Raw genomic sequence first — 10,403 nt, 5'->3', positions numbered from 1 at the left:
GAGTAGAATCACCTGTGGCTAAAGCCAAACTGTTTCAGTTTTTTTTTTTTTTACTTTCTGGACCTGGATTTGCCAACCCTGATGATGATGATGAAGAAGAAGACGAAGAAGAAGAAGAAGAAGAAGAAGAAAAATTATTATTATTATTATTATAGAATTTGTTTTGGGTTACATGGAATTTATGTAATGCGATGATGAGATAAAAAAAAAAAAAGAATAAAATGGAGTAGAAAATAATGAGCCAGGTTAAAAAAACAAACAAACAAACATGGATACACACAACATTAGTGGCTGGCGATAAAGAACAAAACTCAATACAGATATTTATAAATAAAGTTTTTTTTTCCACCCCCCTCCCCTTGCTCATGTGACATCACTAGAGAAGCCTGAAACTGGCGGAAGTAGGGAGTTCTCGTTTACCTCCGTCAAAAACCAAGCAGGCTGCTGCTAGTACGTAATTTAAATAAAGTGTCCAATAAGCCGTGTAGAAATCTCGACAAAGCGCTCTTGGTTGCGCGGCTTTTTGCACATTCACCAAGAATCACCCAAAATGACAGCGGCGGTGTTTTTTGGTTGTACCTTCATTGCCTTCGGCCCTGCCATCGCTCTGTTCCTGTTTACCATCGCCCGGGAGCCTCTGAGGGTCATCTTTCTCATAGCAGGGTGAGTTGAAACGATTTCCCCGTGGAAGCTTAACACATCGTGGGCAAGGTTTATTTGGTCGTTTTTAGGTCGAGAAACGCCAGTCTGTGTCAGGCTAGCATGCTAGCCGAACGCGCTATTAGCTTTGTTTTGATTCACATTCACGAACACCGTCCATTGTGTTAGCTAGTGTTATTGTTCACTAGTCATCGTGTGAATGAGGCAACTCGTACTTTGAAATCAAGGCGCTTCTTAAATGGCTTATTTACTATTGCCTGGAAATAACGTGGCCGCCCTCAAAAATAATAATTCGATTAATTTAGTCTTTCTATACTGTCAACTAGGAGGTAATGTGTAGCGCTTATTCAGCAGATCTAGCAATCATCTTAATCCACAAGCAAAGCAAAGTTGATCAGTAACGGACATACATCATTATTCAACTCACAAACACGAAATAAAGCATGGTACATTCCAAAAACATTTATGTTAGTGTTAGGTTAATTGTTGTGGTGTCTACAAATGGCTGATGACTTGACCAGTCCAGGGCGTACCCTGCCTCTCATCCAGTGGGGTCCAATGTTCAGAACTGATGTTTTTCTTCCTACAAACGTCAAATTAAATTGTTCAGCAACATGTGAAAATACTCATAATAATCAATCTAGGAGGTAAGTGCCATCATGTTTTACATTTTCATGTAACTTGTTGTATGTGTTTGTTTTCTTCCAGAGCGTTTTTCTGGCTCGTTTCTCTCCTGCTGTCCTCTCTAGTTTGGTTCATCTCCGTTCAGATAAGTAATAAGGACAGTGCGGTTCAGCAGAAAGGCCTCCTCATCTTCGGCGTGGTGCTGTCTGTCCTCCTGCAGGAGACCTTCCGCTTCGCTTACTACAAGCTGCTGAAGTAAGCTATATCCCACACAGTTGTTCGGATGGTTAAATTTTAATATAGTAATATTTCTGTACAAATATGCCTTGAAAGCCAGACAGCTTTAGGGGTCAAACCGCTAGACTTCAGCATATTGTGCTTCTTTGAAATTACTTCCATTATGTGTGTTTAGCTTTTTCTTTGGCTTGTGTATTTATTTATTTTTTTGTAATTCCACTACGCCACAGAAAAGTACCAGTGATGGCAACGAGGAAAGTTGTTATGACCATATATTGTGAAATTGAAATTAAAGTTGGTCCTTGGTAGTGTTGTTATAACATTTTGACTTTGATACCATACCTCCATAAAGCAGCTAAAACTTCTTAAAACGCCAGTTAAAAAACAATGGAAGAATAAGTCACGTCTAAACAACCTCAAATTATTTTTATCTGTATTAAGATAAAGGGAAGATAAAGCAATAACTGGAGATTTTTTTTTTTTTTAACCATTAAAAAAAAAAACTCGCTTAACAATTTTATTTACTTCTTGTGGCATCCTATATAACCTCTGCTCATGTGTGCAACCAACCATAGAGGAGGAACTGGTTCGAAGACGGTCAAACACGGGCTAATGGTTGTTTTACTTTTGTTTGCCGCTTGTTGGAAAAATCTATAAAGTAATTCATGCACTTTGTAAAGCCAAATTTAATTAATGAATACCATAGTACCATGTTTTTCGGACTCTAAGCCACACCTTTTTCATAGTTTGGTTGGTTGGTGGCCACCTTCTTTAGCATGCTAGAAAGGTGGCGGTAATGAACCAAAAGTATTTGACAAACGCCAAAAGTAAGTAGAAGAAATGGAAGGAGTAGAAGCTCTATATCTATGAGAAGTAGTAGTAGGAGTAGTCATGGCAACTATGTGACATATCAGTAGTTTAAAATGCCACACACCATGTATCACCTTTCAGCCACTGACATTCATATTATCTAACGATGCCTGCCGTTTACAATATTGTTGTATAGCGTCTGTGCATTTGTGTTTGCAGGAAAGCAAATGAAGGGCTCCTCACCCTCAGTCAGGAGGAAACTATGCCAATCTCCATACGACAACTGGCCTATGGTATACTTCCAAAAATAACAGAAAATAAAACTCTGCTTTTATCATGGTGGTGCTGAGCTTAACTGAAACTGAACAACCACATTATTTTACTGTATATATTATAATGTTGTTATGCTATTTCCACTGCACTAAATAACTTGGTAATTCAACTCACCAAACTACAACAGCATGCTAAGATCATTTTGGGATACTCAAACTTTGTTGAACATCGTGCTGTCATTAGTTTGTCCGGAAATCATACACTAAAGTAGTTATGATTTAGAATTGATTATGAACATGTTTTTTAAAAAATGTATTTATTATTGTTGGGCAATAACTCACCATGTCAGCAGTGTAGTTCCTGTCATGTCAGTTCCTGTCTTGCTTGTGATCTATTCCAGTGTCTGGCCTTGGTTTTGGATTCATGAGTGGCGCATTTTCTGTGGTGAACATTCTGGCTGACTCTGTTGGCCCGGGAACTATCGGGATCCATGGAGACTCGCAGCACTACTTTTTGTCTTCAGGTATCACTTTTATTTTCAGTTTGCATGGTCATACTGTAGGCCCAGGGGTTCTGAACCTTTTTGACAGACAGTGACAAAAGGGCCCGGGGCCTAATCAGGAATTATGGTTTGTGTTGAAATATTATTGACTTATTTAGGGATGGGTGATATAGCTTAAAAATGATATTGCAATACTTCAAGGAAATTTGCAGTGACAATATTTTAGAAGATATGGCTAATGCAATATATTTGTGATTGATTTGATTGAATAACATTTTTACTGCACACAATATTTAAGCAACCTTTTCTTTCCCCCAAATGAAATGTAAACTTGAAACAGAAACTGGCAATGTCTAACCATAACATAACTGCTTAAAAGTTAAGCAATAAATAAATCAACATTTTAGAATACATGTAAACAAAACCAAAGAAAACACACACCTTCAAAAGTCATCGGCCCCGTTGTTTCGTTACACACACCTGTTTGTGATGTTACAGATTCCCTGAGTCAAGAAAATTCAGTATTTCCTCCTGTGTGATCCTCGGGTCATAGAGGCAAAAAAAGAAAAAAAAATCACTGATATGATAGCAGCCAGTTTGTGGCATCATGCTTTGTTCATCGCAGGAAAACGTGTTGTTGAAAAATGTTTTTATCCTGCAATTGGGTATCTTGGTCAAACAATATGCGACAGCTTCAGTATTTTTGTTGTTGTTGTTGTCTTAAGGAGTGCGTCTAACGAGTGCTCCAACAATGCTCAGTTAAAAGTTTAGTTGAATACGCTGCCCCGCAGCCCTCGCAGCCCACAGGTGCAAGATTGAAATTATTTTGAGGCCCAATAGTTGCCACTTATGAGCCTCAGCCACCATGGTTAACAAGACAATTGTAATTCTTCCATATGTGTACCACCTACAAACTGCCAGGTGTACAGTGTATGCAAAAGGTCTATACAGTAGACCCTTGTCATTTGTGGGGGTGATAGAGAGTAGCCCTGCTGTGAATACCAAAAATTTGTGTCTAATTAATGCTCCCCATAAAGGTATATAATTGCCTATACATACCACAAGATGGTGGCAAAGTGCAACTTTAGTCTAACTAAAGCTCCCCAACTTGCCTAAATATACAGTAGTTCCTTAGCACCAAGATGCCACGAGACTTCATCAAAGCAATTCTTGTATTGTTTTTGGCCTGAGTATTAAGAACAAAACACGAGTAGTGGATTTTTTTTTCTTCAGTGAATGGGTTCGAAAAAGAAATTGTGAATTTGCAAATGCTGATGTAGTCTTATTACTGCTCATGTGGGAAGAAATCAGAAAAAAATGTTTTTGAGACATAGCAGCATGGCGTGACCAGGTGTGACTATTCCAGCACAATAGTCCACATGGCCAGTTTTTGACCCAAGCGTGGTGCCCCCTTTTCCTGCAGATCATGTCACTTTTTAACTTAAAATCAAACCCTGTTTAGTTTACTAGTCCATCACAACCTGCCTAGAGAAAATGTTGTTGTTTTTTTCCCCACATCCTGTTATTTAAGTCACAGGACTATATGCACAATGATCTCCCCATTCTCCTGCATTATGGCAGACTGGGACAGAGTTTATAGTATACTACGAATGATGTTCACTATTGAAAGTCTTCCTTCTCTTCCCTTCCTAGCATTCATGACCATGGCCATTATCCTTCTCCACATGTTCTGGGGTGTGGTCTTCTTTGATGCCTGCGAGAAGCAACAATGGTGGGCAGTTGCTGCCGTTGTCATCAGCCACCTCGTCGTTTCCTGCCTGGTGAGTGATGTGCGACGTTAAAGGGGTTGGGGGCTCACATTGGAAAGACGCAAGCTTGCCTACGCCATGACTGCGTTTACATGTAGTCAATATCAGGATACTGACGGCACTGGAGAATTGGATTTTGTGTCGCATAGTGATGTCAGGACAGTCAAATCCAGTATGTGTTTGGAACTGTTCAAACTGAGACGTATCCTGTCCAAATCGGATATGAAGCAACCTTCCGAATGTGGGGTCAGTCCGTCCTGCAAAAATCATGTTATGTACTTTGTGATTGTTTAAACTAGAAATGAGCCATCTTTTTGGATGGGCTAAAAATCGGATTTTGGTTGGCAGTCTGAAAAAGGCCTAAATCCTCTCTCACCGCTGTCATGTGGTAACTAGGTAGCATTTGTTAACAGTTCTCTTTAAGTTCAATGTGTAGTTGTAATTAATGGTAATGTTTTACCTTATACCACTGGCTTTAGTTGATCTGTCTCCTTTTACAGACTTTCCAGAACCCGGAGTATGTTGCCAGCCTGGTTCCCACCTACGTTATCTTGTTCCTAATGGGCATGTGGGCCTTCTACTCTGCTGGTGGCTCCCTCAGGAACCTCAAACTTTGCTTGACCTGCAAAGACAAAGATTTCCTGCTTGCCAACCACCGGCCCAGATAACGCAACACTCCAGGGAGCTCGCAGGAGTCTCCATCCAAAGATCACACACTTACACACTCACATATGCACTGAACACCATGAGAGTGTGCTTGTTCTGTTGATCTGAATTTTTAATTTCAACTATTTTTTTTTTTTTTTTTTTTTTCTTCTCATGAATGGAGGACATGTAAAAGCAGTGACAGATTTGCAGAGGAAAGGTAACATAAGAGAGAGATTCACATCTGTTTCGGTAGAGCTCAATTTGTTTATGCTCACAAATATGAACTTCGGTGCTGAGTAGTGCCCATGTTTTTAATTTGCTGTGATTATACAGGGAGTATCATTGTTGAGTGTCACCGCACCAACATTTTATATATTGCTCAAGATTTAAACCTTCATACAGGTTTTCATTTTAGTCATGGGTCATATTTTTAGAAGGGTCCATTTTCAAAAATGAATTAAAAAAATGTGTTATGGACATCATTGCCACTGAGTAAATGCTTGACAACAGCGCAATGCAAGTTATGATTTTTTCAAAAATATTTGAGGCTTGAGCAATGTTTTAATTGACACGGTTTGTCATTATCAAGAACAAATTGAGCTGTGAGAGCTTTGTAATTTAAGGAATGTTTTGTTTCTTTGTTGCCTTTAATGATTTAGCCGATCACAGTGTCTAATATTTTAGGAATTTGGGTTAAGTATAATGGTGCAGCGTTCCTTTTATCTTCTGCATCCGAGGCGAGTTGTACTGGAACTGTAAGTGTCAGATGTTTAGATAAGTGTGCCAATCTTCTCTTTGTATTAAGTTTAAAAAAAAAAAGAAAAAAAAAGGCTAAATTCGGATACAAGTCTGGATGCGAATGAAATAATTGTTTTGAAGCAGGAAGATGCAGGAGAGAAGCATCATTTGTTTGCATTACAATTCAAATAAATTTGTTTGTTGCATTGCGTTATAAAATGTTGCCTGTTGTTATCGACATCAGTGGTTCTTAACGTTTGATCGAACCCTAGAAGTTTGGTGAGTCAGTCTGGGGTTCGGCGAAGGTCAAGAAGACACACTTGAGACTTGGCTCACATGATTTGTGATTTTACGCCCCGCTTGGCCATCATTGTCTGCAGGTGCATGGAAGCTCTCCGCTCATTAAAAAGCATTGGATTTTGGATTCTTTCAATTTCAAAATCTGATGAAATGTTTGACTACTACATCAATCAGCCTATTCTAAAAGAAAACATTTGAAGTTGTGTCTGCTGTAAGTGATGGTGACATTTCAGAGCGTGATATAATGTGTCAAACAGTACATTAGGACAATCGCATGTCTGTTTTGCGCATTTTCACAAAATTTGCTTGAAAAATTATATACATTTGGATGGAAACCTGACTATTGAGTCGTTTCAACATGAGTGTCAGGTTCTCCGTTGAGAGACATTTGCACTGAAAGAGCAGCTGAATCAAAACATCCTTGAACCAAAAAGTTTGAAAAACAATGACAAACTGAAGACATTCGCCTGCTTTTTCAGTCAATTTAGCAGAAATGCAATGCTAAGTAAAAAGTGTGACATTTTTATTTTTATTTTACCATGGTGTTTATTAAACATTGCATAAAAGTAACTGAAACTTACGACGGCGTATTAGGGCCACGTGGATTTTTTTTTAGAGGGTGGGGCAATATGACGAGAAAAAAGGGCCACTTTTTTTCTCGTCATATTAAAAAATGGCAAATTTGCCACTTTTATTTCGACCCCGCCCTCTCATATATATGTATGTATGTGTGTGTATATATATATATATATATATATATATATATATATATATATATATATATATATATACACATACATACATACATACATACATACATACATATATATATACATACATACATACATACATACATACATACATATATATATATATATATATATATATATATATATATATATATATATATATATATATATATATATATATATATATATATATATATATAAACACGAACTCGGTGTTTGACAAACCTTTCGGCAGTAATTAAAGCCCCAATTATTTGATACAAAATCTGAAAAGTTATATTCGGCGCAAATATTTTGTCCATCTTATGATTCTGGAAATCCGTATACATGTACAAAACAAAAATATCCCTGTTCACAAGCACTGCAGTGGCAACGTAAGATGGCTGCCCTCTGGCTTCAGGCGGAAGGGGCCTAGGTATATGTGACGTCACTTCTGATTGTTTATTTCCGGTCGCCATCTTGGGCGGTTAGTAAATTGAGTGATATGTTGTTTGCATTAGCAGCTTCTCGGCTGTTGTGATGGTACGCTGCTGCTGCGTCGCAGGGTGCTCTAACAAAGCTAAGAGAGATAAAGATAAATTATTCTACCGTATTCTGAAGATAATTATGCACCAAGAAGGTTTGATTGATTCAAAAATAATTCCTCTGCAAAATGTTCATAAAACAGAAATGTACACTGATTTTAAATCAGTTTTAACGTAAACTTCAACATTGACTGTTTTGGTCACTATCTCTAACCAGCTCAATCATGACCTCCTTTTCAGAATAACCGACGTCGGATGCAATTGACTTCTACAGTGACTAAGATTCGGAAGAAAGTTCAGAGAAGAAGAAGAAGTATCCAACTGTGAGAGCAAGATCCAAGATGACTGAAGCTCACTGGGCTGTGGATGCAGGTATAGCATGAAGCGCTTTGCATGCATGGAAAATGCAGCTCATGATACCCACACGGTTCTCACCCTTTTATAATGCAAAATGAAGAATAAATCTGCTCAAGAGGACATGGCAACAGCTTCTAAATGATGCTGAGGATATGTGATGTGACATAGTTTGGTGTTAATGAGGCAATAGTCAGGGCTGATTTGTGCAATGAGCTAAATGTAAACAACGGTGTGCTGGCCAGGGCACAGGCAAGAAGAGAAATGACTCCAAGGTGCGATTCAGTAGCATTTACTGGTCTGATATTTGCAGCGAAATGTACATTGATGCACAGCAATAATAAAAGATGAGAGATTTCAGATGCTAGAGTCTTTAAAACAAGCCAACGAAAATAGGAATCAACTCAACTCAAACAAAATGACGCCATCTAGTGGCCATAAAAAGTAACTACACTAAGTGACATGAACACACAACCTAAAATTCCTTTGCCTTCATTCTATTAGGCAGTGTGTATGAGCATTAAATGTGCACCTGCAAACGTGGCAGGGGAAACGGCACTCTTTGTGTAGAATGAGAGTGGCTGTATTTAAAACAAGCTCATCCATTACACATGCACCTCTATGTTTAAAAGCAAACAAAATCCACACTACGCAAATGCTGTGTTATTGAATTTATAGGGAGAAGAGAACTAAGCTTAATGAAAGAACAATTCAAGATTGTTAATGGAATTCTGATTGAGTTTTATTTACTATTAAGCATGTACCTTGGATTTGTCTTTTGTTTTAGTGGAAAAGAGTGATAATCCGATGTCAATGGACTCCGACCCATCCGTCCAGAAACATGGACAGAAGAGAAGGGAGCTGGATTGGTTCAACATAACGCAGAAGAGAAAACAGGCAAGGAATTCATCAGCACCAGCAGCAGCAGCAACAGCAGCAGCAGCAGCAGTTGATATTCCCCCATTAGACTGTCCTAAAGAAGGCATCAATCCTCCTGCTGGAAGCAAGATTCTTACTGAAGAATTTGCAGCGACATCAGCCTCTCTTGAGCCAGAATTTCAAGCCCTCGAGAATCAGCATATGTTGTTTCAAGAAGAAATAGATGGGATTGGACTAAATGAGATGAGTCTCCAAAACGATGATAAGGTGAAGACTCTTACTGGCTTACCAACAGTTTCACTTTTGATGACACTGTTTCATTTTGTAGCCCCTTTTCTGAAACCCCAGTCAGACATGACCTCGTTTCAGCAGTATATGCTTACTTTAATTAAGCTTAGAATGAACTTGTCTTTTGACTTTCTTGCCTATTATTTTGACATTGAATCCGCCACTGTTTCCAAACTTTTCAAACACTGTATCAACGTCATGTATCGTAGGCTGGTGCCGTGTTTAGTTATATGGCCAGACAGGGAATCATTGAAATATTCTCTTCCGTCTGCATTTCGGAACAGTATCTTCGAAAAGACTGTCTGCATTATTGACTCTTTAGAAATAGTCATAGAGAAACCAAGTAGCTTGTTAGCCAGTGCAGAATGTCACACAGCATTCAAGTCACAGCATACAATGAAATACTTAATTGCCTTTTGCCCACAAGGTTCCATTTGTTTCATTTCAAATGGCTGGGGAGGTCGCACAAGTGATAAGTTCATCACAGAGCAAAGCAATTTTTTACGTCATTTGCTCCGAGGTGACCTAGTTTTAGCAAACCAATGTTTTAACGTTAGCCAGAGTGTACAATCACATCAAGCAGAAATGAAGATTCCAGCATTCACTCGTGGCAAAAAACAGTTAGATCCTGTTAACTTGGTGGACACCAGCTGCTTACCATTTAAGATTCGCTTTGACAGAATCAGCTGCCTTCTTTGTCAAAAGTACAAAATTTTGCAAAGCACTTTACCCGTAGATTTCACCGACGTTGATACAGATGATGTGACTTATCTTGACAAAATTGTTCACATTTGTTCTGGTCTTATGAATGTCTCGCAATCTGTTGTATCTTTTTAGTAACTGTATGCTTTATTTAAGGAAATGAAAAGTTGGCATTGAAACAGATGTATATACTTGTATATTTTTTCCATTTACTGTAAATAAACCAACATAGTGTACATTACTGGACTCCTCCTGTGCTCTTTGTTTCTTTATTTTACTTGCGCGTCAGCTCACGATTCATCATAACAGCCTACCAGTAAATACACAACTGAACACCCGTTTAAGT

At 38.4% G+C, this 10,403-nt stretch overlaps 3 protein-coding genes across 4 annotated transcripts in view; 2 read left to right on the top strand and 1 right to left on the bottom strand.

Annotated features, from left to right (window-relative positions):
- LOC144017507 (C-myc promoter-binding protein-like) overlaps nt 1-10,403 on the bottom strand; it is a 265,503-nt gene that overhangs the window by 220,727 nt on the left and 34,373 nt on the right. The window lies entirely within an intron of this gene.
- On the top strand, nt 358-6,480 carry aph1b (aph-1B gamma-secretase subunit). Its single transcript, XM_077519127.1, has 6 exons — nt 358-663; nt 1,369-1,539; nt 2,551-2,624; nt 3,005-3,127; nt 4,760-4,887; nt 5,376-6,480. Exons 1-6 carry the CDS (start codon nt 551-553, stop codon nt 5,541-5,543), a joined length of 777 nt encoding a protein of 258 aa, XP_077375253.1. The 5' UTR covers nt 358-550; the 3' UTR covers nt 5,544-6,480.
- LOC144017495 (uncharacterized) lies at nt 5,591-10,298 on the top strand. Of its 2 annotated transcripts, none has more exons than XM_077519126.1 (3): nt 5,591-5,740; nt 8,075-8,206; nt 8,976-10,298. In XM_077519126.1, the coding sequence occupies exons 2-3, from the start codon at nt 8,176-8,178 to the stop codon at nt 10,190-10,192; spliced, it is 1,248 nt and encodes a 415-aa protein (XP_077375252.1). In that variant the 5' UTR covers nt 5,591-5,740; nt 8,075-8,175; the 3' UTR covers nt 10,193-10,298. The 2 variants fall into 2 exon arrangements, with proteins under 2 accessions (XP_077375252.1, XP_077375250.1); XM_077519124.1 differs by lacking the exon at nt 5,591-5,740 and adding an exon at nt 7,742-7,929.

This window comes from Festucalex cinctus, chromosome 4 (assembly GCF_051991245.1).
Source record: "Festucalex cinctus isolate MCC-2025b chromosome 4, RoL_Fcin_1.0, whole genome shotgun sequence".
Taxonomy (NCBI): domain Eukaryota; kingdom Metazoa; phylum Chordata; class Actinopteri; order Syngnathiformes; family Syngnathidae; genus Festucalex; species Festucalex cinctus.
This window is presented reverse-complemented; position numbering and strand designations above follow the sequence as displayed.